General features: G+C 42.2%; 2 protein-coding genes across 4 annotated transcripts in view; one reads left to right on the forward strand and one right to left on the reverse strand.

Moving 5' to 3' along the window:
- On the forward strand, positions 1-27,485 carry LYPD1 (LY6/PLAUR domain containing 1). Of its 2 annotated transcripts, none has more exons than XM_088652197.1 (3): positions 1-213; positions 3,518-3,655; positions 24,344-27,485. In XM_088652197.1, the coding sequence occupies exons 1-3, from the start codon at positions 84-86 to the stop codon at positions 24,580-24,582; spliced, it is 507 nt and encodes a 168-aa protein (XP_088508323.1). In that variant the 5' UTR covers positions 1-83; the 3' UTR covers positions 24,583-27,485. The 2 variants fall into 2 exon arrangements, with proteins under 2 accessions (XP_088508323.1, XP_034986099.1); XM_035130208.3 differs by lacking the exon at positions 1-213 and adding an exon at positions 575-1,482.
- GPR39 (G protein-coupled receptor 39) overlaps positions 23,014-27,678 on the reverse strand; it is a 119,333-nt gene continuing 114,668 nt past the window's right edge. For both annotated transcript variants that reach the window (XM_035130184.3, XM_035130193.3), the window contains exon 3: positions 23,014-25,498. In XM_035130184.3, coding sequence (XP_034986075.3) covers positions 24,972-25,498 — 527 coding nt within the window. In that variant the 3' untranslated portion in view covers positions 23,014-24,971. The remainder of the gene's footprint in view (positions 25,499-27,678) is intronic.

Consider the following 27,678-nt stretch of genomic DNA (forward strand, 5'->3'; position numbering starts at 1 on the left):
GCACCCAAGAGAGGCTCCCCTTCTTTCCCAAGTGCCTCAGGCAGTTTCAACAGGCGGCAAAAGCGCAACGTCTATAGTCTAGGATGGGAGAAACGTCGTCCACCCTGGGCACACCGGAGACGAGACAATACAGACACCAAACTGGAGGCTTTCCTAGCCCGCAGGAAGGCGCTATCGACGTGGGACAGGCCGCTACCCTCCTACAGCAGGCGGGTAAGTGAATGACTCCCCTGCCTCGTCGGCTCTCAGAGCGCGAGCTCCCATTCGGCCTTGGTTACAGTTCACGTCGTCTACGGCCAATTAATGTGTTCGCACAACCACAATCGCGCCCATAAAAGGGCGGGGGGGGCAATCAGAGCGGAGGAAACCCACCTATTAACCACTAATTGCAAAATTACTTGAAAGTGGTTGATTGTAGCAGCCAACTAACCCACTCTCGATGAGTCATTTTGACTATTGCATCTCCACAGCGTTTGTGTGGTTTTATTTATTCATTCGTTCGTTTTAAAGGCTGCTTAGGGAAAACTGATCATTGTTTTAAGTGGGGGAGAGCGAGTCTCAGTCACAGCCACACACCATCCTAAGGCGGCGGCGGAGGAATCTGGCGAGAGTATGAAAGGGGGAGAGACAGCGTGAAAGTGAGCGTGAGAGAGAGAGAAGAGCCTGGTGGAGAGAGAGAGAGAGAGAGAGAGAGAGAGAGAGAGAGAGAGAGAGAGAGAGAGAGAGAGAGAGAGAGAGAGAGAGATGCCTGACAAAAGAGTAAGCAGCTGTTTAAAGTTGGTCCACGAAGGGGCTACTGTATTGTACTGATGAGTGTCGATCTTTCCGTACCAATCTAACCGGGGACGCGGCTGCGTCGGAGGAGCTTCCGCGTTAGCCCCGCAGGTGGGAACTGAGTGGCTGACCGCCGGCCTCCTCCCCCATCGCAGCTGCGGCGCGTGCAGGTGTTTGGAGGGTGGGAGGGGCTCCTCCCCCCTCGCCTCTCCAAGCTGAAGGATTCTGCCTGTCTCCATAAACTTTCTCCCTCCTCCCCCCCAGGAAAGGGGGGGAGGGGGCATCACGTGGCCCCGGGAAGGCGGGTGGGGGTTATTCGATGGGTCTCTCTCTCTCTCTCCCCGCCCTCCTCTCCCTCTCTTCTTCTTGGCTCGGCGTCTTCCGCTGTAGTTTCAGTCTCTCAACTCCGGCGAGGCTGGAGGGAGCTCTTGCAGGGAGGACGAGAGGGAGCCGGGGCTCGGGCGGGCGATGCGGGCTGAGGCGTCGCCTGCTGCCCCCGGAGCTCCTCTCCGCAGCGGCTGCAGCAGTCGCACCAGTCCGACGAGGCAGAGGTGCGCGGCTCTCCCGGCGTCGCCCGGCTGCTTCTGCTGAGAGCTGCCGTGCCTTGGCCAGCGTCTCCTACCGCCACCACCAGCACCTCCGACGGCTCCAAGAGGATGTGGCTCCTCGCCGTGGCGACAACTTTCTGGGGATTGTTGCTGGCGCCAGGTAAGAGGGGACGCCCGCCGGAGCCGACCCCCAACCCCCGCCCCGCCGACTCGAATCGGTGCCCGCCCGGTGCCAAGGACTCCTCGCCTACACTCTGCAAAGTTCGCGCCTGCCATTCAACAGCTGCTGCTGCTGGCACCAACTCTGCAGCTCCCGCCACAGCCAGCCAAGAAGCCAGCGGCGGCGGCTGCTCCTTTTGCTACCCGTCTCGCCGGCAGCTCTGCCCTGCCCTGCCCTGCCCTGCCTGCCAGCTTGAGCCACCGCCAGACCCTGGCTTCTCTGTGTGCCTCTCCCAAGAAATGTGCGGGGGTCACTCAGCCCACCCGTGGTCAACGCCGCCTCTGGAACCCTTCCGCTTCCAGAGGTCTCGTTCACAGCAGCAAGGAAAGCTTGTTTGCCCATCACTGCTGCGCTTATTTCTGGAAGAGAAACTCAGCTTTCCAAGGAAAACTCGCTTGGGATCTGTCTGTGAGCAGTCCACCTGCACTGCCTTAGGGACCTGCACTGCCTTAGGGACGCTGCCGGGGCGAGCTCCCCAGACAAGCCCTGGGAACTTCCACGGGCAGATCGCAGCAAGCCATAGCGCAGCAGCCCCCGCCCCATCGATCCCGCGAGTCTCCTTCCCATTATTTCTCAGGGAGGAGTGACGGTTCACATTGGCAAGCGGTTGCCCGAGAACCTCTCCGCTTAGTAGCAACTAGCAACCCTCGGAACAGAGGAGTGGCAGGAGTCTTCTCTGTGCGTCACGGTTACCCTCCCAACCCCCGTGTTCCTTACAGAGCCCTTTGGTGGGGAGTGTAGTTACTAGTTCCCCTGCAAACTACCTTAAGGAGCAACAACGCTAGGGCTGCCCGTCAGGAGCCAGCAGGCACCTGTTTAAGTAAAACAGCCCAGATACCTACTGCCTGGCCCCACGAGTTGAATGGGGAGGAAACTCGGCTGAGGAATGGCAACTCTTCGGGCATCCTTGGGCAGCTAAATGACCAGCTGAGCTTGATTTTCCGCTGTGACAGCACTGAAGCCAGTTCCCTGCGTGCTAGCCCGATCAAATGGCCCCTTCCAATGATCGCACTTCTTTATTTTAAGGAGACATTGCTAAAAGCATCCCTTCCCACCCAAGTGCCCACGGCTGTCAATAGGTGTGGGGCGGCAGTAATCGCGTTGGCTATCCCGTCCGGATCTTTCCATAGCACCCAAATCCTCCAGGAGCGCTGGGAGATCTAGGATGGATGCCCTTGCTCAGGCGCTGCTCCAGCAGACAGTAAATATGAGGGAAAAAACCCCCTCGCCTTAAACTTCCAGAAGGACCCTCGTTTGCATGATAAAAGAGGAAGCAAAGGATGCTTTGCAGCTGTAATTGTGCATGGCAAAATAGTAATTAAATCATTGCAATTAATTAGTAGTTAAGTAAACCCTTTGGCACAGAAAAGCTCTGGAGCACATCTATTACTTTTTCGGTCATTTGCTTGCTTTTTAAAAGCCTAGTGCTTTTTAGAAACAAAAAACAAAAAACCCTACACCAAACCTTTTAAGAAGGAAAAGGAGAGAGGAGAAGATGGTGAGCAAAACAGATCAATTTTGCTACTGCTCATTATTGTTCATTCTGCCCCCTGCTGGATACAGTTTAGGTTGATGAAGCCAGAAGGGTTTGAAAACTTGGAAGCGAATAATGAGTTTTGCCCATGTTTAAAGGTCTGCTGAGGAATGAAGTTGGCAGATTATTAAATGATACTATATAATGATGAACCATGGTGTTAGCTAAAAGGACAACGGTTGCAGCCAAATAGAGAATGAATGAATGGGTGTGTGTATGAGAGAAATTAAATAAAAGGAAACTTAATATACAGTACAATCCTAAGCATGACTGCTCAAAAGTGTTACTGAATCAATGGGACTTGCTTGCTTACTGCAAGTCTTTATGCTTATGAAATAAGTCCTATTAAGTTCAATTGGGCTTATTCCTATAGAAATCAATACAGAATTTCTACATTAAAAATTATTCTTAGCACATGCTAAATGTTTCTTTCTATTCTAGGTTTTGCTTTGCAAATACAGTGCTATCAGTGTGAGGAATTTCAGCTAAACAATGATTGCTCGTCCCCAGAGTTCATAGTGAATTGCACTGTGAATGTCCAAGATATGTGTCAAAAGGAAGTCATGGAACAAAGTACAGGTAGGGTAAACGATGTCAATTCTGCCTGATTAAGTCTCTTCCCTTTTCATTTTATTTTCTGTCTCAGCTCCATAGGTAATTCAAATGCATGTTTATAACACCTTTAATTTGATTTGAATTGTTAACCGTGCCATTCATTTATTCTGCTGTATGTCAGAGGGTTCATCCTTCCACTTTACATTGAAAATGCTGCAGCTTGCTTAAAATAAGCTATCAAGACTACAATAAAACAACACCTGAAGTCTCAGACCTCTTTAGAATACTCGGGAATTAATAACAAGTTCATTTAATCTCATTACAGTTAATTACATGGGCCTTCTCCCATCAGTTAGAGGGAAATGTATTGAATTACCGTAGTAGCTGGCATTATTTACTCTAGCAAGTCACATACCCAGTGCTTGATCTTTAGGGAGAGCGGATGTGGTGAACTGAACTTTCGGCCATTAAATATAATGGAATCACATAGGATAGGCTGAAGATTAGGAGGCTCTGCTTTGGTCTTGGGAATAAGGATCCTAGATCATTTATTTCCCGTGTGGAATTTCACACAAAAGGGCATGCTTTGCAAAAGTAGCTGACTGTCTGTTGGCTGAAAATGTTGATGACATAAATTGTTCTTCAGTGTACCAAACCATGCAACATGGAAGGATTATATTTTTTTAAAGCAGCATAGATCACGTAACCCATGAAACTCCCATTGCTGAGTTTAATGCTCATTGCTATCAAACAGGTTTTGGATTTACAGTTGTACCGGGGGGGGGGGTGTGTGTCTTCAGCATCTATGGGAAAGCCCATATAAAACCACTGATTCTAATCCTTCCTGAAATCATATCTGGCTTTGAAATCTTTTAAGGGTTGAAATTGGGACATACAATAGCAAGACAATAGAAGATGGGGAGAATATTGTGTATCACCGACATTGGAGATTATCATCCATCTTGGGAAGAGTAGAATATATTTGCTCAGGAGATCAACAAGTTATGCTTGTTGAACTAGGAATACTTCAGTACCCATGTCAGTAACACTGGGACCTATCTGATAATGGAAGACATAAATATATAATTACAATATATTTGGTTTGTTAACTTAATCATAAAAATAACAGCAACAAACCAATGATTGTTTAGTAAATTGGGCGTTTTTTGTGGTAAATGAAACAAGTGCCAAAATAACCATTATTGGCTACTAGCGTTTGCGTCTGCTTTTGTAATTTGTTTCCTCTTTAAAACCTGTGAAAATGGATGGATGAGAATTGTCAGTTCAGTAAATTGCTACTCCAGGTAGAAATCCTGTAAATAAAAGCACTAATGTTCTAAATGCACTGTTAATGATCTGTGTAGTTGTAAAGAATTGGACACTGGTGGTGGGAAAATATCTGTCTCTGCTCTCCGAACGTATGCAATAAAAATATGCCCCCAAGTTCAACACATAAACATTTCTGCATTTGGATGCACAACACAGAGCAAACATTTCCTCTTAATCCTCATACTACCTGGAAACCCTCCTGCTAGAGAGAAGTTTAACACCATTATGATGCTCTTTAGAACTTAAAATCAATTTTGGAAAGGTATCCGAAATACAATTTTAAAGACTCTCACAATAACACAAAACAGAACATTCATATTTTTGTAAAAATAGAGAGACTTCAGTGGGTTGAATGGGGTGTGTGTGTGAAAGGCCATTAAAACATCCCAGTGTTTTCTGTAGTTGTATTAAACTGTTTTCCTTAGTTGTGCTTTTCAAGCATTGCTTCTTCTGGCCATAATATTTTTATTTCAACTTGCAATTTAAAACTTTTAACAGCCTCCCAGAAATCATTTTGGTAATCTTTTAAGCTGAAGGTTAGCGAGGCAGAAAAATCTGTGCTAGCAGTAGGCCTTTATCTGGGAATGGCTTGCTTAAACCTTTGGGATACCTAGATGATACAAAGTGATGAATTTGTTGGAGTTTTAAAAAAATCAGATTTACTACTGGATTCTCAAACTGATTGATAAAGCTACCATGACTATGTTAAGTTCAAAGTAAGAACCGTTCTAATTGGATCTTAAAACATTTAGAGTGACATAAATATGCTTTCCCCACTGGAGAGAAATTGATTTGTAATGGCTTCAGTAAGAGAGAGACATTTTAAACGATATTTTTCTTTGAATTACTCAACCTATGAATCTTGTACCAAGTTATAACAATAGTACCCGACTTAACAGCAGAACTTTCGCTATGCACATCAAGCAGCAGTACACGTACTGGTCTGCTTAATTTCATACGTAAATATATTTGTAACTTTGATCAGGAGTTTCCATGATGACATTTCTATATATTCTTGCCTATATCAAAGACATCCCAGTCTGCAGTTAACCCAATAGGCAAGGCAACAACACTAAATCAGTTTTGTCCCATTGCAATCAATGGGATCAAGGTTGTTATATTGAGCACTCTTACAAGAAAAATTTCATTCACACTAGTAAGACTTAGCTCCATATGTGTGCTTAGGATCAGGTTATGAGTAGCTAAATCCAAGAGATGGTAGAATACAGGGTACTGTGAAACAATAAAGGGCTCAAATAATTACCTCTAGTGTGATTGTGTTCAGCTAGATTTTCGTTTGCTTACAGATACTTAAAAATGTGTACAATTTTTTTTGCCACATTCCTATGTTTTAGCACGTGTCTAGCTCAACACTTAGCATACCATTTTCCAATGCTGCTTATTGTTTTGTAATATATAGGATCACTTATTTACATACAGTTATATAATCTACATGCTTATGGTGGCAATGTGACACACATGTTTGTTAGTAATCATTAAACTGAATGATGACACCTACGCAGGTCAATTTCCGTACTGAATTTTTTGGTTTGTTACACAGTACCTGGGCACCAGAGTCTCCCTTTTATCTTAATCCAGATAAAATAGGGAATCTGTGACTTCTCAGATGATGTTGGAGTGCCAACTGCCATCAGCTCCAGCCAACATGACCAATGATCCGGGATGATGTGACTTGTAGTCCAACAATATATGGCCACAAATTTCCCACTTGTGATAGGATAAGGAGTGTGATGGGCTGCAGTAGATGTGTGGAGGAAATTGGTTAAAACGAGATACTCTGCCACATGTAAGTGGCAGCGCTTTCTGCTTAGCAGTTCAAAGCCAGCTGTTGGACGCAACCCAAAGTTTTCAGAGATAATGGAGGACGAAGGAGTTTAGATTAAACATGTAGAGAGGTAAATGGGGTGACTAAGGGTAAACACGTTATGGATTATATTCTGGTTGATACTCTGCATGTGTGAAACCTCAGACTGATGTCTGTAGGAAAACAGCAGAACAGAGAGGAAGGCGAAGTAGTGTCGATGGAACAGTAGCTTTGGCAGTGAATGCCGAAATAAATTCTAAATTGTAAGAGAGGCACAGGATATCTATTACATTTAAAATGGAGGGACACAGCCAAATCATGGCCAATAATGTGAGTATAAGGGTATTCTGTTGCTGAATGAGCTGAATGAAATAACACAGAAATTTCCTTCCAAATCTATTCTCACACCAGCTGCACCCGTCTCCTGCCTGCCTTCTTATCATACAACCCAAGGCAGCATCCCTCAAGGGGATCACCCATCCAGGTAATGACCATACCTAGGTGGTGCAGCAAGGTGGCTGTATGAAGTGTCTTTAGACTGTGCGCTGAGAACAATATAAAGCAGGCACCCCCAACCTGCAGCCCTCCAGATGTTTTGGCCTACAACTCCCATGATCCCTAGCTAACAGAACCAGTGGTCAGGAATGATGGGAATTGTAGTCCAAAACATCTGGAGGGCTGAAGGTTGGGGGATGCCTGATGTAAAGCATGCCAATGCACCATCACAAGGTAAGAACAGGTAGGTAGCCATGTTGGTCTGATGCAGTCAAAACAAAATAAATTCTTCCAGTAGCACCTTAGAGACCAACTAAGTTTGTCATACCTATGACAAAACTTAGTTGGTCTCTAAGGTGCTACTAGAAGGATTTTTTAATTTTGTTTTGAAGGTAAGAACAGTTATATGGGTGGCATATAAATAATAAAATTATTAGTGGTACTGTTGCAAACTGAGGCTGAACCATTTGAAATCACCAGTTTCTTTTTAAGGATTAATGTCCTCTTTGCTTTGAGACAAGGAAGCTAATAGTAGAGAAGACCATAAAACAATAATATCTTACCAGGAATCTAGCTTGTACAGTCATTCCCAGTGTCACTAGGAACACATACTTGCACAAGTCCAATTCTAACTAGGTATATTTTGAAGTGATTCCATTGAACTCAATGGGAATTGGTTCCAAGTGATTTTAGAGTTGTGTATCTTAATGGCATTTCAATAAAACTTGGTTATCTGACGATGATGTTTTCAAAATGTGAGAACTTTCCTTCAAAGCTGCTTACATTTCAATGCAAATTTAATAACCTGAGTCACACAAGCATGTACTTTTACATGTAAGGTAAGGAGGGCTCAAGTCTGGACTTAAGGGAATCCTTTGTATGCTGCTTTGAATAAGAAATAAGTGAACTAATGATAAATAAAATGTAAATATAAATACACCACATGCTACCATACAAGTACGAGGAAGTTCTCTATTAGTGAAATGCATGATCAGAATAGCAAAAGGGTGCAAGAATTCAGACGTAGGCTACAATTCTATATACACTTTCCTGGAGGTTAGTGCCAGTGAATTGAGTAGGACTTACTTATAAGTAGGCTTGCCTGAAATAATGCTGTCAATGCAATTTCTGTGGCTCAAAAAACACAGTGCAAACTAGCTTTTGTCTAAATTCAATTTCCCCATCATGGCAAATTAATATGAAGAAAGAAATTGAGAGTAGGAAGGAAGAAAAAAAGAGGGAAGGGGATTATGTGCCTATTCCAGCTTCTAGTAATTATTATATACAGTGGTGCCTCGACTTACGAATTTAATCCGTTCCGAAGGCACCTTCGTAGGTTGAAAAATTTGTAAGTCGAAAAGCGCCATTGGAAATGCGGTTTCCCATAGGAATGCATTGGAAATGGAAAAAAATGTAAGTCGAAGCAACCCCATATAAAAATTCTTAAATCGAAAAAACTCTACCTAAAACCGCTGCAATTTCCGTTCGGATGTCGAGAAATTCGTAAGCGTGCGACCATTTGCCCCATTCGTAAGTCAAAAAATTCGGTTGTCGAATCGTTCATGAGTCGGGGGTACCACTGTGTATATATATTTGTTTTTTTTAAAAAATCAGGTTTCTTAACTTTTACTGTTATGCGGCTTTTAAGCACATATTCCCCATTGTTTCTACTCCATTCTTCTGGTATAAGCTGAGCTATACCATTTGTAAGAGAACCTGAAAAATAGTGGTATGGGCTTAAATACTTAACTTTTCTAAAAAGAAAATAAAGTGAAAAACTAGAAGCCATAATGTCAAACTGTCCAGAGAGCTGAATTTCTACTGCAACTGAATTCACCAGCAACATGATTCCCTTAAATAAAATGTTTGGGATTTTTTAAATACATTTGTTCAGTTTATAGCGGCATTTTCCTGTGCATGCAAGGTTGTATAAAATGCTGCAGTGCAATTAAAGCAATTATTGTAATTGTGCACTTCAGCTAGTATGTTAGGAAACTGGGTACAGTGCAGATTAATAAATGCTGTTTTTAAAGCTCTGCAAAACAAGTTATTTTCGTACTAATTATCAGAAACCAAGAGAAAAACTAATTTTGAAAAAGTTCCCCTCAATTATTTAATTCATTGATCTGCTGCATGTGTAATTCAACAGCTGTCGCATTCAGTTTTGCCTTGCTGTGACCATGATGAGCAAATATATATGTATCTAGTGAAGCTTTTATTACAATACAGCTGCAGTACAAAACAATCAGTTTCAGAGTTTTTTGTTTTTCACCCACTTGTCAAAGGTAGAGGAGCCTTTCCCAGAAAAAGGTGACATACTAGTTGCATCAATATTAAAGGTGCACATTCCTCCCTTACTTTAGTTAAGAAAGGCTGAAAAAATGTATATTACTCGCATTCGCGTATTGACAACATTCTAAAAACTGAAAAATTTCAACATATGTGAGGACCTTACAGTCATTAATATTTGGAGCTAATTGCTTTATCTTTGGTATCCCATGAAAGGCAGCATGGTCTGTAACTTGGCTGTTCATTCTTGACATTTTTAAAAGATTCAATCCTGTTTATAACACATTGCTCATAAGAGGTCAAGGGAGAAAGTAAAATTGACTCTTAACACTCCAATAATGTACAGTGGGGTGGCTAACATTTTTTTGGCCCAAGGACTTAATTAAGCCAATGCTTGGGGGGAAGTGGCTATCCCACAACCTCAGTAGATCAGTTGCAATGGCATAACTAGGGGTTGGCCAGGTTGGCCCCTGCGAAATCACACCTTTCGACTGTGGCTCAGAGTGGCTAGGAGCCTGTCTTGAGTGCTCCCCCAGCTTCTCCCCAACTTCTCTGGGGGCCAGACCAGGCCCACAGACTCTTCTGGGCACCTCGGAGGAATCTGGTTGGTGCTTTTAGAAGGGCCTTGGGGGGGAGAGAAAGATGGACAGCGATTGCCAAGGACCCGAGGGGGGAGCGCCAATATATATTCTTGCCAAGGGCACAAGGGAGCCTATGTACGCCTCTGATCAGTTGAGAAAGGTTTGTTTTTCTGTCCCTGCTCATCAAATGATTGGCATGATGATTTTAGAGATGTTTCTTTGTATCCACATCTTTGTGTCCACCTGCTTCAGTGCTGTGTCTGCTTCAATGGTTTTTCTTTTCACCATTGCCACCAAATCAATAGGCGGGGGCTTAGGGGGGGGGTCAGAATAATTTCTTGGGAGGCCCTCACACTAATGTGCCTGAGGTTCACATTAACTTTTAAACTCTGTTAAATACTGTGGACGCTCAGGTTGTGAACGCAATCCGTGCAGGAGGCACATTCGCAATGCGCAGGTTGCAATTCGGCGCTTCTGCGCATCCACAAAATGTGACTTAGCGCTTCTGCACATGTGCAGTTATCAGTCTGCCCGCAATTTGCTTACGCACCTTCATTCTTAAAGCTGTATTAGAAAGCTTTTAAGTGTGTGTGTGTGTTCGGCAAGGTGCACAACCTGAAAACGCGTGACCTGAAGCGGCCCTTATCAGAGGTATGACTATACTATGTGTGTAGATATTGTCAACCGCCCTGTGATCCTCGGATGAAGGGTGGCATGAAAATTAATATATAAAAATAAAATAGATGTAAATCTACCGGGGGGTGGGTATTTCCCAGGACTCTGCACTGGTAAGAGGGCTTTTTTGTTTAGAAGCACAATCCTCTACTTAATACAGTCCTTTTAAAAGTAATGGGGCATACATTCCATATTACACAGTTTAAAATGCGTTTGGACAGGATACTTTATCGTACTGGAGTGGTAAAACTTAACAAGAAAGAATGAGGAGATGTGCATCTCTTCCAATAAGTTATTGATGAAATCTGCTTCCCAGAGGGAGAATCAGGGGCATTTGCTGCCTTGTCCCCTGGACATCTGCACCAAGTAGAGGCATTGCAGCCAGTTCCTTACTGTCAGTGATTGTCTGGAATAACTTTATAGTTACCCATATCTGAAGCACCCAGCTCCTTTCTGTTGACGATAAACAAGGCTGCATGCAATAAAAGAATTATGGTATATGTTATTAACTTTCACTATATGCTATAAATTCAGAGCTTCAGATATATTACCATTCAGGAAGTGTTTTCAGATGCTAAAGCTGTAGGGCATGTTCTCTTATTAATAAATTGCTTCCAATCTTACGGTTGCCTGTAACACTACAAAGGAAGCAGGAGATGAACTAAATTAAGTGCATTAGATAAGGTGAAACCATGGAGAGCTTATAATAAATTGCTTTTTTTTTAGTACTTTTAAACACAGTGAAGCAGGGATGGAGTTAGAAGTTGACTTGAAGTAGTTTATGATTTGAAAAAGAATAAAAATGCAAAAAATTGATGGATTATTTTAAAAGGAAGTTGCAATTTCTGGTTGAGCGACTTTAATTTCTCACAATGATATGGACAATAGCTTTTTATGTTTTTCCATTTCTTGGACTTGTTCTGAGGGGATATACAATGATCAGATATGGTGCCCACAGGCTGCTATCTTAGCAGTTCAGTTCTAAGCTTCCAGACTACTAGAGTGTGGTTTAAATTTCACATGTAAATGAATAAATTCCAGAACAATTTGCAGTGACCTACCCAGATCTATGCACTACACTCCCCATCCCTTCTAAAAGTTTATTATAATGACAAGTGGGTTTAATCCCAGCAATCCTTTACATTTTATTGGTAGGATCTCTGAGCAAGCATCTGAGTACTCTTATCCACTGCTAAACCCAAAACACCAAAGGGCTAGAAATTTTATAGTATTATTGCTGTTAATGATGCTGTCAAAAAGAACTGAAAGCACTTCAAACAATCAGTGGTAGAGTGCTGTTTGCAGACAAAACAATGATATAAGGAAGCTGTCTCATAAAACTATGGTGGCTGTCATATTCTCAGTCTTGATGCTCAGAACATTTTGTTATGGGCTCACATAGCATTTCCATCTTTCCATTGTTTTAACTTCAATGTTGTTTTAAATATGCATATGTGCTTAGATTAACTATAACAATATTCTATACACACACACAAACACTGAGGTTTGCAAATCTGGTGATGAGAGCAATCCTTGCTGGTGCACTGATTTAGACATAAAGGTACACCACAGTTAAAGAAAACCATGGAAGGGGGAAGGAATAATCTGTGTAGTAGGGAGGTTAATTGAGTGTGTACCTGAATGGCATATTCCAAATTTCCTAAACGTTATTAGAAAATCAGGGTATGGATCCAGGCTTCATTCACATGGGATTGCACATAAAAATGCTTCTGTATACCATTTACAAGAAGGCTTTAGAACAACTGAGAAAAACATGCCCAAACTTTGCTTCAATGACTCCACAGATAAAAACAGCGTGCCAATCCCCACACTGTCTCCAAAGCTGGATCTTATTATAAAGTAGAAATGCTGCAGTAGCCCAACCTACAGCTGCATTACGAATATCATGGATCTGTGGCATTAATTGAGTTGTACACTATGAGCCATACATGTATCATTAAGTTAGTGCCATATATGGTTTGCTTGAAAGTTTGGGAAGGAGATAGTCAGACAACATAGACTTTAGCTGATTTTTAAAGACTCCCCCCCCCCAAACCACCCCCATGTTGAGCTCCTGGATCTTCTTCCCTCCTACACAATGCAACTACTAAGCACCCTGTGCATCTTCCCAATTAACAAGCCTCCATCCCTTCCTGTTCTTCTTGCCATTCCACACCCCTACTTTAATCTTCCAGCCAATTCCAATATCTCCCCCCTCCCCCCCTTTCCTGCAACTTTTATCTTTCTCACATGAGGCAGTTGAGGAAGAGGGAGAAGTTCAGGACAGCCATTTATTTTTCTTTTCGACATACCATTCTTCTTGCTTTACTCAAACAATGGCATAAAGTAAAGCAGAGGTGGAGGCACACTTGGTTTAAAATAGTGTTGGAAATGGAAGTAAAGCAAGGACAGAGAGGTGCTGAAGCGTTGTGGGCTTTTAAACAACAGCAACAACCATTTCTAAGGTGGAATAGCAGAAAGAGGTACAACACAGAAGCTAATATATATATATATATATATATATATATATATATATATATATATATATATATATATATATATATAACTAATGGAGAGTTTTAACTCCCTTCTTGCTGTATGAAAACTTTCCCCCTTTCCCCCTGTGTCACCTCCTGCTCACTCGGATCTCTCCCATTGTTCCAAATGTTTTCCCATCGCAGTGTTGCTCTATCACTGCTTTATTTAAATCTCTGCAGTTTAAAACTACCAATCTCCTCTGTCTCCTTCCATCTCTGCTTTATTCTGCTGTTGTTTTAAACCACCACCTTTTCATTTTCATGGATCTCTCTTCTCGCTCCCATCACATGGCTTCTGCTGTTGTCATCCTGCTATCTCTTTTACCCCCTGCTCCTGCTGACTTTATGCAAATCTAGTAGTGAAGCAAGCAAACAAACAAACAAAAACTCCATTGTGTGGTGATAGCCTTATTTTCTTTTAATGCATATAGGAATATATGGGTGTGCAAGAGCATCTTGTGTAGAATATATATGTGTTCATTCTACACGAGATGTTCTTGCACACCCATGTTTGCAGTGCTGAACACTATACAGTAAACTGGTGAAGGGAATAATATTTATTCATTTATTTATTATTTATACCCCGCCCATCTGGCTGGGTTTCCCCAGCCACTCTGGGCGGCTTCCAACAGAAATATTAAAATACAATAATTTATTAAACATTAAAAGCTTCCCTAAACAGGGCTGCCTTCAGATGTCCTCTGAAAGTATGGTAGTTGTTTTTCTCTTTGACATCTGGTCGGAGGGCGTTCCACAGGGCAGGTGCCACTACCGAGAAGGCCCTCTGCCTGGTTCCCTGTAACTTGGCTTCTCGCAGCAAAGGAACTGCCAGAAGGCCCTCGGCACTGGACCTCAGTGTCCGGGCAGAACAATGGAGGAGGAGACACTCCTTCAGGTATACTGGACCGAGGCCGTTTAGGGCTTTAAAGGTGTGCACCAACACTTTGAATATTTTAAAACACTACTGGGAAACTGCAGTAGTCCCACAGCAGCCTCCTGGGGATTATTCACTGCTTACCCATGACATTTTGGAGATGTGTACATTTTGTTTACTGCTTATGGTGTTAGGCAGTGTAATCATCAGTGTACACACAACAGGAATGCTTGGCATATAATCAACCCTTGCATAAATCAGCCCTTAGCATCTTATCTCATAAAAATTCCTCCTGCCAAAACAGATTATTTGACGGATTACTTAGATTCAGGTAGTTGGCCGTGTTGGTCTGACGCAGAAGAAATATATTTTAAAAATTAAAAAAATTGTCCAGTATGTTAAAGAGTTACTAGAAACACCTCACTCTTAAAGCAGAGTGGTAATAATTTAGTGAGACATTATAAAAATTAAACAGTGTGCTGCTTTTTATACATAATGCTACCACCCCACTCCCACTTCTAATACATTTTGAATTCCATTGGATAAAATATATGAAAACAGTGCTTCCTCTGACTGGTCAACAATGATAGACAGGGATTCTTGTGAGAAATGCTATAGCAAAGATTATGAGAATATATTTGGTAAAAGGAGGACACATGACTTACTCTATTTTATGGTTGTGTCTACATAATTACTAATTTATGAAGGGTGTTGTTTAAAAATCTTTTATAAAATAATATACAGTGGTACCTCGGGTTACGGGACGCGGGTGGCGCTGTGGGTTAAACCACCGAGCCTAGGGCTTGCCGATCAAAAGGTCAGCGGTTCGAATCCCCGCGATGGGGTGAGCTCCCGTTGCTCAGTCCCAACCCAGCAGTTCGAAAGCACGTCAAAGTGCAAGTAGATACGTACAGCGGGAAGGTAAACGGCGTTTCCATGTGCTGCTCTGGTTCGCCAGAAGCGGCTTTGTCATGCTGGCCACATGACCTGGAAGCTGTATGCCGGCTCCCTCAGCCAATAACACGAGATGAGCGCCGCAACCCCAGAGTCGGTCACAACTGGACCTAATGGTCAGGGGTCCCTATACCTTTACCTCGGGTTACAGACGCTTCAGGTTACAGACGCCGCTAACCCAGAAATAGTACCTTGGGTTAAGAACTTTGCTTCAGAATAAGAGCAGAAATCATGCGGCGGCGGTGCAGCGGCAGTGGGAGGCCCCATTAGCTAAAGTGGTACCTCAGGTTAAGAACACTTTCAGGTTAAGAACGGACATCCAGAACGAATGAAGTTCTTAACCCGAGGTACCACTGTATATATATCCAATAGAATATGATTAATTATTTGGGAACAGAATCAGTGTTGCATACTGAGGCAAAAGAATGATACCGGTAGCTTCACCAATGGAGGCTGAGCTGGGTGACCAGGCAAGGGAACATGGGGTTATCGTGGTCAGTTTAGTATAACACTGACTATGTGGCAGCTATTCCATGTCAGGGATCATTAGGGAAATGGTTGAAAATGAAACAAGCAATATCTTAATGCCTTTATACAAATCTTTATCATGTCTTGGAATACTGTGAGGAGGAATTCAGCCTTGCGTTCTTATGATTATTTCATCAGTGCGCCAGGTGGAACAATCCTTTCCTCCTCTCCACATTGTTCTGGGTACAGTAGTTGGAAGGGATCCCAAGGGCCCTCTAGTCCCACCCCCTGCAATGCAGGAATCTCAGCTAAGAGCATCCATGGCAGATGGCCATCTAACCTCTGCCTAAAAAAACTCCAAGGAAGGAGAGTCCACAACCTCCCAAGCGAGACCGTTCCACTGTTGAACAGCTCTTTCTGTCAGAAAGTTTTTCTGTGTGTGTAGTTGGAATCTCCTTTCCTGCAACTTGAAGCCATTGGTTCAAGTCCTACCCTCCAGAGCAGGAGAAAACAAGCTTGCTCCATGTGACAGCCCTTCAGATATTTGAAAATGGCTATCATATCTCCTCTTTTTCCAGGCTAAACATTTCCTCTTCTGCACATATCTTCTGAGATACAGTCCTTTCTCCATATTGTAGATGTTGCCAAGATGGGGAAAGGATGACCAAAGTGATCAGGGGCCGAGACAACTCTTTTATGAAAAAAGGTTCTGTCAGAGGGTCGTCGTGGCTACTCTAGAGTAACTCCGCTTGAGTCCAATTTGTCTTTAAAGACTTTTATTGTGCAAGATATTTACAGTGCAGGGGCATCTTAAAACATGACCTCTCATTCCGAATCAGAATCCGGCAATGGTGTACGTCGGTTCTTAACATAGCTGCCAAGTTATCCCTTTTTTTAAGGGATTTTCCATTATGCTGAATAGGCTTCCTCGCGAGAAAAGGAAAAACTTGGCAGCTATGGTTCTTAAGCCAGCAAAGTAGTCGGGGCACCCCAAAACACCTCCCCCTTGACCTGCATCACAGTGCTCTCCTTAACCCTTGCGCCAGAAGGAGCGATGCCCTCTCAGTCTCCTCCGAGCGGGTGGTGGCAGGGCTCTCCAGCATCCCTGAGCTCCTGCCTGCAGCTCTCCGCCCCCCCAAGCTTTCCCATTGTTCCTCATGCTGCTTTCTCTTTCCCTCCGAGTCTTTCCCCTCCCCTCTGGCTGCTTCAGACCCACTGCTGCTCCCTGTGCTTGGTGAGGTGGAGTCAGAATGATGGGGGCTGGCTCCCTGTAGGGAGTCACCCTTACAGGTTCCAATGTTTATGTTTATTAAAAATGTAAGGATGTGTGTATAAAATAATTCATGGTGTGGAGGAAGTGCAGATAGAGGGTCTCTCCTTCTCTCATACTACTTGGACCTGGGTTTGGCTAATGAAACTGCAGGGTGGGAGAGATTCAAGACAGTCAAAAAGTAAATACAGTACTTGGGAGTTCATTTCCACAGGATGTTACGATTGGTACAAAATTAGATGGCTTTAAAAGAGGACTAGACAGATTAATGACTCTTAATCCTGGTCAGGTTCTTTTATTTCCAGTATCAGAGGTATTGTGCCTCAGAATTGCTATCGAAAAACAGCCAGAGAGTGCTGTTCCTCTCATAGGAAGCTTATAGGCTTCCCAGAGGTAGGCACTGTGGAAAATGGAAAGCTGGACTAGATAGGTCTGTGGCCTGATCCAGCAGAGCTCTCCTTACATTCTTAAATTTAGCAGAATACAGTATGCTGTCCATACATGCTTGGACTCACCAGCAGTATGGAGGTTTTAAAGCAGAGGTTAGATGGCCATCTATCATGGATGCTGTAGCCGAGGTTTCTGTATTGCAGGGGGTTGGACTAGATGGCCCTTCAGGTCTCTTCCAACTCTACGATTCTATGACCTGGGAGTCCAGGATTCAAATCCACACTCAGCCATGAAACTCACTAGAGACTTTGGGCTAGTCACTGCCTCAGTCTACTGCGCCGAGTCTCCCCCAGCAGGAGGGGGAGAACCATGTACACCATGGTTCTTTGAGTGCCTTAGCGAAAAGGTGGAATATAAATGCAATTTTAAAAAGATCTGAATGTGATTCTGCAACTGTGTATTAAAATTTTGGTTAGTTAGAACTAAACACAATGTAATTTGAAAGGAGGTAAGGAATGCTATCTGGAGGGGAAGAAAGAACAGGTAGTTTGTAAGTGTGGATCGACACTTCCATCAAAGCAAATGCTTTAAAAGAAATTAACTCACACACACGCACGCACGCAAGCGAGAGAGAGAGAAAGTTTGAGAAAGGAGAGATAAATGGGCCCATTTACAGGAGACCCTTATCAGGAGTGAGCTGAAAAGCCTTTATCAGTTTACGCACAAGGTATTCAATCTTGTCTTTATGAACAAACAAATGGGAATAACATCCAAGAGAAAACAGTCATAAATCACAAAAGTGTATCATTAAGAAAAGAATAATTATTAATTACTAGCCTGTCTATATGATGTGCTGAAAATTAAATTTAATGGAGGCAGCAGAGATTGACATGAATTATGACCAAGTCTGCAAATGAGAGAAGGAGTTGGGAGAGTGAGAGAGAAAATGTAATAATGCAAAATTTTCTCCATGTAAAAAGGCTGGGGCTTGGATCCTAATTAGACTTCCACAAATGGAAGGGCTAATTCTGTGTGTGAATAGAATTGAGATGCTGTAGGAATCTATGTCAGTGGGGAAGGTGAATCATCTGTTGGTGGGATTGTCCTGGAGTGGGACACAGGCACAATCCCACCAAGAGGTTCATTGAGTTTTATTGAGGAATGATGGAGGCTGTATATTATCATAGGATCATAGAATTGTAGAGTTGGGAGGGACCCCAAGCGTCATATAGTCCAACTCGCTGCAGTGCAGGGATCTCAACAAATGGTCCCCATCCAATTTGAAACCATACTGGACCCATTAGCTTTGCAAATGTGCTAACAGTTTTATTGCATTATGTGGTGCAGTTATCTATATATAGCATAATTATTTGGTTCAAATTAGTTCTCAATAAGACACAGGTTGCTTTTTGGTATCACCTGGTGCAGAAGTTCCCAACAAAAGATTCTGCCACCAGTTTTATATTCCTAAATGAGCTGTCACCAGTGCAGTACATCGTGGGGAAAGAGAGCATTTCATGAATTGGCTTCATGATAATAAAAGGATAATGACCACAGAGCAAGAGGGATAAAGGAAACCGGTAGACATTGGAAACTAGAATCTACTTGGTGACTTGGCCTTTGTATGGCTAACCTGCTTCTTGGCCACAGATGGAGATTGACCAGGCCAGAACTAAGGGAAAATATCCCATGTCTATATTCAACGGTTGGTTACAAATGGGTCTGTGTGTCATTTCAACACATCCAGTTGACTAGTTACACAGTGACCGATTCCTTTCTGAGTAGAAACTTGTTTGTAGTATAAGCAATGCAAAACTATCAAAGCCAACGGATGTTCATCTAATTCAAAGTCAAAAATACAAAGATGGGTTAGTTCCTGTTAGGAATCCAGTCCTTACCTTTCCCCTAGTATTAGGATAGCAGCATTTGGTAAAAAGAGCTTCTGCTTTTTTAGAAATGTAGTTAAGGAGAAACATAGCACACGCTGATTATTATTCAATCACTAGTGAGGCCCAAGTTGCATAAGCTAAAATTTATTTCACAACACAGGTAATTTATGAGAAGTTACTGGTCGGTACTCTTTTATAGTTTTGATTTCTTACCCACCATTCACAATGAAGTTCCAGGGCACCTGCAGCATATGATGTGGATTGCATAATGAAGGTGTTAGATGCATCTTTGGGGGAGGAAGTTCCATAACTTTGGAGCTGCCACATCTAGCTTTCGGGTTTTTAGTGACATTTCAGGTGGGAGCACAAAGTATGTCTTTATGGATGCAAACAATCTTGGCATTTGTAATTCCAGTGGCTTGGAACTAAACTAAGTCAGTTGCATTTACTGTAGCTTCCATTGCAATCTATGAGTTCTAAGTTAAATCATTACTAACTTCTCATACTGATGACAATAAGTCCCAAGAGCAGCTAACTTTGTATGGACCCAACTCAGTGTGCTGACTTGACAGAAATCAAGAAAACTCCAATTGTATGTGATTCTGGTTTCTGCAACCTGTTGTTTGGTGCTATGCTACAAAAAGAGAGAAAGAGGCAATGAAATGAAGAAACTTGCTCCCTTTTTAAACTATGGTATTGCTTAGCCCAGAGGCACTCCTAGGAATTATTTTCTAGAAATAACAGCATTGGGAAAAGAGATCAGGGCACTAACCCAGAGGCACTGAAGACTCCCTAGTCTCTCAAGGAAGGAATTAAATGAGCAGACACATTTAATGACTGGTTGAGCTAGTATACCAGCACAATCCTATTCACATTTATGCAGAAGCAAGTCCCACGGAATTCAGTGGGGCTTAGTTCCAGGTAAGTGTGCACCTGATTGCAGCTTGTGTGGGAAGATGCCAATTGTTCCACCAGACATTGCAAATGCAAAGTTTTGTTAGTTGTTGTGACCATAGACACTATGTGCCATATCATTGTCCTGTGAAACGCAAAAGGTTTGGCTTGTGATAATTTGTTTCTACGAGTTGTTTCTAGATGGGCTGTTCGGTTTATGGTAATGGATGATAAAAGTGACATTAGATGGCAAATTAGTGAGTTACCACTGCTGCATTTGTTGTTCAATGTGTCTGAAATGCCAGCATGGAACTGATGGTTTCAAAGTGTTTGCCATTGAAAGAAGAATTCCTGCAGGTTTGATTGGACACTCAGCTGTTGCACCGTTAGGTCTTTTGAATAGAAGAATTAAACACAGCTCATCCCAATGTCCTAAATGAAAAGCTTGGCATTGAGCTACATTTTATGAGTATTTTACCTCATTTGGCTCTTTGTGTTATTCAGATTTTTAAGTAGCTGCAGGATTGTTACCGCTGAAAGGCAGATATGAAACCTTTCACCTGAGGTTTTTCAGTTTGCATTCAGCTTTCAAGGACTGATAGAGTCTCTTTCATCTGCTGTTACTGTGCAAAATGTGAAGGAAATAAATACATGACTTGTTTTTACAATTGAAAACCCTTATTATCTGTTGCATACAAGGAAGCATAGCTATGTGGCAGCATTTTGATCCTTTGGTTATTTTGTTTTTGCGAGTTTAGCTGCGGAGTGAGGCTATATGTAACAAGCTCTGGTAGTCCATAGTGAACTCTTTAAGCAATTAGGAGATATGGCCTTTTTTTATATTCTTGCAGAGCAGTTAATTGGTCTTGAATTCCTTTACATCTCAGGCCCTCTGCTAGTATGGCTGCAGCAATTCTCACAGATGTGCTAAAGGCAGCTGGGCTACAGCTCCTGCCCTTGATAACTGGCAAGGCTGGCTGGGAGTGACTGGAATTTGAGCCAAATGACATCTGGGGAGTCACAGGTTCTCTTTCCCTGCTGTAAAGAGCTTTGCCTGCTGCAGCTGCCATCACCATGTGCCAGCAACTATGCAGGAAATAGTGATCTCCCGTAAAATTCATGTTCTGCATGGATGCTGATCACAATGGTCTGGATTCAGTGTTTGGAATTAGCCACGTGCCAAGTGCATTTTTGCACCTGCCTTATTGGCCACCTGCGACCAAGTGAAGATGCCTGGGCACTAGCATAGTGCCTGACATCTCCGCCATCTGGAGAGCATTGGATGTTGACTGTGCAAATCCTACAGGATGTGGTATTGGTGTGTGAAAACAATCATAATGAAGTTCAGGAACCAAAATGCTTTTTTCTGGGCAGCCTGGGCAGGAACAGTGAGTAACGTTATAGTTAAATGTTGTAGCTTGTCTTTGTTTACCCCACCCCACCGCTATGCTCGCAGGCCATATATAAGCCATATATTTGTGGACTGCCCCTGGATAAAGTCACTTTTCTTCTTTAAGTTCTCAAAGTTCTTAACCTAGCTCAAGTTTGTCATCCGAGCTAGCCGAGAATCAGTCAGTCCATCATTTGAAAAATAAGACTTTGACCCATTTTGCCCCAAAGTGGCAACTAGACATTCTGGCGAGTGTAAATTTGGTTGAAGGAGCCATTTGGCATCTAGCTTACATATCTTGAGTTTCTAACACTGTCTGGATTTGGACTTGTGATGAGCAGAGTTCCACTCTTGCAGAAGGGTTGGGGAGGCAATTGTTGCCAGTTGCCACACACCCCTGTGCCTCATGAAAAGGTGTTATGGGGAGTTAGGAAATCCTCTGGAACATTTCTGGAGAGTAGCGCTGAGACAGGCATGGTTAGCAAAAATTGCTGCATCTTTTCCTCTGACATAGAGCCCTACTGGATCCTGGTCTATTCCACGAATGAAAGGAGGAAGCCCTTCCATTTACAGCGGGGTTAATCTCAATCCACACCATGCCAAAGCCAACCCAGTTAGGCAGAAGTTGGTATAGTCAGTAACTGGTGTAGAGGGCTGTTGCAAGTATTCTGCTAGAAATGTGTCTGGAAGTGGTCTCAATCTTTATCCACTAAGTAGGGTGAAAAAGGTAGAAAGAAGATACTTACTGTACTAAGAGAATAGAAGAAGCCACCCCATGAATTATATGCTTGTATTTTCTTGATTACTGGTGTATTCATACATGATGAATATTGCATAAAACCTGGATAGCTTAGTAGTTATAGTGTAGTGCTGATAATGCCAAGGTTGCAGGTTTGATCCCCGTATGGGAAAGCTGCATATTCCTGCATTGCAAGAGGTTGGGCTAGATTCTTGGGGTCCCTTCCAACTCTACAATTCCCAATTATAATGCTAGTGCTTCTCCTGCTTTCCAGTGTTCACGTCAGACTGCAATACTGGTTTTGTTAGGGAACTGTGGCTTTTTGACCTCTATACCAGTATGTCATGCTAAATTTCATTCACACCGGTTGTGGTTTGAATGAATGTCATTGAATATTCATTCACTGCTCCACCATCCTTCCCACAGATGTGGGCTTCTATTTGTCTATGATTCAACCATGAAAACAGCAGGAAAGAACCTTATGTTGGTATACTTCCCCAAATTTAGTCACTTCCATGATTTTCTAGGTCAGGGGGGGGGGCTATAAATGGATTTTCCTCCCATTAAGTAACATAGAAAGAGCACTTAATGTGTGTTGTGTTCCATTAGTTTTCTGGAAATGGCTTCTATGTTGTGTGGAAACTCAAGTATGATGTGGGAATTAACAGTTTGGGAAAAAGAAATAAAACTGTTGGGTGAATGCAGCTACATGAATGAAGGAAACCAGTAAATTATAATAAGCATAAACAGCTGTCAAGACTTACATTAGTAAAGCAGGCCAACTTCTCATTTCATAGATTTAATTGCACTGTGTACATGGTCCATATAACATAATACCAGAGACTTAACTGTAGGCTGGTCCACTTACCCAATTCAAGTGAATAAACGTTAATCATAAGTATACAATATCTGCTATGTGTGGGGGGGGGGCTGGGGGGATCCACTCCATTTCCATTAAACTCAAGCTTCTCATATGCTGTATTTCCCACAAGCTATGGAAGTTGTTTATTCTCCAATGTAATTGTCTCCAAAATAATGAACATTTTAGGGTATCCTGCCTGGGTTCTAATACGGTGAGGGAATACCTAAACACAGCACTCTTTATTAGTGTGTGCAGTGCCGCTTACAGCTTTTACTCACTGGCATTGCTGAGTTTAGTAAAACTCATCTGTTTTGTTCCATTTTCCTGCTCATAAAATGTGGTTTTCCATGCAGGCATGTTCTATGGATCAGGTGGAATTCAACACTGTTTTAATGCAAACATTCTGTCCGCATAACAGCTTGCCAGATGGAACAACGCCCCCATCCTTTGTGCTGTTCTTAACTCCCTCCTGAACCAATTTTGGTGTGTGTATGTGTGTTGTATTCTACATACACACACACACAGCATTTAAAATAAATATTTAATGTATGTATTACAGTACACACATTCAATTAAAAAAGGTACAGAACAATCTCTAGAGGGCTTCTTACAAGGAAAGTCATTTCGTTCTGACTTCTGTTTATCCAACTTTCTACAGCAGCCTAGGATGGGGAAAGACAGAATATTTATAATATTTGTGTTTGTGAGTATGCTCTGTAGATTCCAAATTCTCCCATGAGCTTTTTCTTCGTTTGGGGCTGATTTCCTCTCCACAGAAAGTGTGTAAAAGGAGAACTTCCTTTAGCACGTTGTAAATCAGAAGCATAAAAAACAATTGTGGGTCTCCTTAAGCTCCCATAATGCTGTTTGGAATGTGATCAAACTTCCATGTACAGTACTCAAATCTTAAATAGGTACAACTTTTAAAGTTTTTAAACCTCTCTTTTAAATAAAGTTATGTATGGCCCAAATGTATTGATTTTGCAATTTGCAGGCTTTGTGGAAAGCAAAAGGGGGGCGTGGGGGGGGAGAGCTTTTTAAAGAACAGTGCCATTTATTTAAAGCCCTGCATTTCCTGCTGAGATACACAACAGGTGATGGTGGGCAAAATCCTTTGGAAATGGCGCTGAGAATCAGAACCACTATTACGGGGAAACTTGGCAGTCTGTTTAAATAGAGAAAAGAGCTAACATACAGTAGAAAGCATGTTTGTTCATATGAGGCTAAATAAACTTTTGTTCTGTGTCATAGGGATCCTGTATCGCAAGTCCTGCGCATCCTCTGCAGCTTGCCTCATGACCTCTGCCGGATACCAGACTTTCTGTACTCCAGGGAAGATAAACTCTGTTTGTATAAGCTGCTGCAATACTCCGCTCTGCAATGGGCCCAGGCCAAAGAAGAGGGGAAACTCTGGCACCATGCCCAGGGCTGGTGTATTAACAACCATACTGCTCTCTAGCTTGGCATTTTTAACACCAGTACACTGCTGAACTCTAATGGAAGATTTTTTGTTGTTTTTGGCTTCGTTTTGTCCAGACACAGCTGGTTTCCATTGTAATGTTGCTGTTTGCTTCCAACTGCTAAAAGAAGAGTTTGGTTTGAAAAATCCTCAGCAACTTCATTAGCAGCAGAATAGGTCTAGTTGCCCTGTCTTTCTGGTAGGCACTTTAAAAAAAAAAGCTGTCACCCATGTAGAACCCATATTCATTTATGTTACTGGGATCGTAGTCTATTGAAAAAAAGCACTTAAACTTGAAGGGTGCAACCAAATAGGTTGCAAAAAACCATTTGTGGTGCTTTTTTCTTTATTTCAAAAAAATATATATATCCAATTTTTAGCATACTGTATCATCCGGCTTTGTTTTTTTAAAATGTGGGTTCACAGTTCGTGTTCACAAAGTCCATTTTGGGTAGCAGGGCTAGGAACTGTGCAAGTCTCCAGTGGCATCGTTTTCACATTCAGCTCCAGTGATTCAAGACTCAATTTCTGCAAACTGCAGCCAGGCTTGGTTTCGCTCTGAAAAGTACTTAAGAAAACCTTGTTAGCGCTCTTGGTGGAAGACTTGCGCGCGGCGGATGACGCGAAGATCAATGGGCGCCGCGAGCGGCTGCTATCGGCTGCAGAATTCAAATGGGATCTTAAAAGCTTCTGTTTGTTGGCGTGTTCCAGTGTCAGGCGACAGCGGAGGACCTGAACAAACACATTCCGGAACTGCTGGGAAGAGATATTGTACAGGAGCGGGTTCACGACGGAGCTGAGGTAGAAGAACGTATCTGCTATAGGGAGCAGGGTGATGTACGCTCTGAAGTAGGGGACTGTCCAGTCCTGCTTAGGTCTAGCAGCAGCCATGATCCTTCGAACTTGATTTGGCAGCCAGCATATTGCCAGAGAGGCAACGATCAATCCTGCAAGCAAAGAAAGAGGAAAGAGAAAGCATGTGAAAACAAATCATAAAATATTTAGTATCAGTTCTGCACTTACCGGCCAGGAAATGACACCAATTTTTCAGTGTTTTGCCTGACAGCTTCTTCTGCCAGTAGCAAAATTTGTTCCAAGGAAAGGGAAAAGAAGGAGCAGAGTGAGGGGGGGAATGGAAGCCACTGATTCAAGGTCACTGCAGTCTGTGCTCCGATAAGTATTATATAATATTTAAGACAGCATTTCTGTTTACTCCTTGGCATTGGTTACGTTCAAAGACATTGTCTTTCAGCGATAGTGCATTCCTCAAAAAAATTTATATATTTTTCTCGTTCCTGCTCCCTTCCCTTTTCCTTCATCACCCCTCAATTATTAAAAAAAAATACAGCCATATTAGAGCAGGCAATACCCAAAAGATGACCAGATTCTGTTTACGGTATATTTTACAATACAAATATGCATACAACTGTATATTTGGCATTATTTTTGGTAACTTTTCTCTTACAGAAGATATTTTTACGTACTGTGTGAATGGCTCTTTATGATAAGGAGCATATAATGGGCTTTCCAAGAAAAAAAAACCAAGTTGAATTAAAATATAAAGTAATATGGCACAGGGGGAAAGAACACTCAAGGATACAGTGAAATGGCAAATAGTTGTAGTTAATATGAAGATTATGTTCAAAACTTTGATATCCCATGCATTTTGTAGTCACCTATAAACCTATTTTCTCCACTTTATTAGGCCCCAGCGTTTTGTTTTGTTTCTCAACACCTTAGATTTCTCCTTGATCCAGTATCAGGCCCACACAATGACAGCTAATTGCTGGTTGCAACAGGGGAAAGGCTCCCAGGTAGTGCTTCATCTGCTATAGCTGACAAAAACACTTTTATATAGAGCTTTAAAATATTCAGTGTCCTTGCCATTCATTATATTGCATACAATGGAACCTATGAGGTAAGTTGCTGTTATTGCTGCCACTGAAAAGAAAATTACTTGCTTTGAACTCATAATGGTGGTGAGTCAAGAACCATGATTTTAGTTCAGCCTCTTAGGCTGCAATCCTAACCCCATTTACCTAGGAGGAGGCCCATTGATCGTGCTTTTAGCTGGTAGACTACAATGGGAGTTGATGAACACACACATGGTCTGGATAACAGCCAATGTCTACTAGTTCCAGTTTAAGTATGCAAGGATTGCAGCCCAAGTTGCACTGAACACAGTAGGACCAACTTCCAAGTAAAAATGCATTGGTTTGTGCTTTTAAATTTTCATTATGTTTCTCTAAGAGGAATCTCTTCCCAGAAACTGGAAAGTATTAAAATGAATGTACTTGGAGCCTCTTTCTTTTTTCAAAGCTGCACTCAGTGGTATGGGGGGAAAGTGTTTTTAAAAATCCTGTTTAATTATTAAAGTCCTCTATAATGCAATTCCAAAGTTTTCAGCCTCTTCACCCTGCAATGGTGTTCCTTGTTTTGCAGTAAATGTGCCTTATGTGTAAAACAAAACACTTTCATAACAGAGGTTCCCCCAACCATTGCAAATGTTTTCATTGATTTGTGCATTTTGCACCATGCCGTTTACTCAAGCTCCTATTTGCTCTAAGGCTAGTTACGCAACTCGGCCTGCTTCTTTGGCAAGAGCACAAGCATTATGCTTATTTACTCTTGCCAAAATTAATCTGGACTCGTATCTAATCACTATTATATGGGAACACTAAAATAAAAAAGGTTAGAATAATTGAGATGTCCAGGATTCTAAATGGAAAAGAAAGATTGTTGTCTCAAGGAATGTAAAGGAATTTGATAATGCAGATAGAACAATAAATATGAATGTATATTGAAGTAGGGGGAAATTTTGGGCAGCACCTTGGAAGAGCCAGGACTGAACATAACCTTTGTGTGACAGTTTTGTGAACCTTATTGTTTTGAATGTTTACCTTTGGTTAATAAAAGAGATTAATTTTTGTAACAGTGATACTTTTCCATTAATCAAAACCTTTCTGTATTTGTTGTGCTCATTAATACACTGTATACACTCACACAAATGTGTACAGTTTTAATGCCAAGGGACAGTTTTGCAATAGCAGACATCTTGGTGTGTTTGGTTTCGCAGACAAAAAAGTAACAGCTGGTGAACAAGATTGCCTGAAGCAAAGAGCAAACA

The sequence above is a fragment of the Zootoca vivipara genome, chromosome 1, assembly GCF_965207765.1.
Source record: "Zootoca vivipara chromosome 1, rZooViv2.hap1.1, whole genome shotgun sequence".
In the NCBI taxonomy this organism is placed as follows: Eukaryota; Metazoa; Chordata; class Lepidosauria; order Squamata; family Lacertidae; genus Zootoca; species Zootoca vivipara.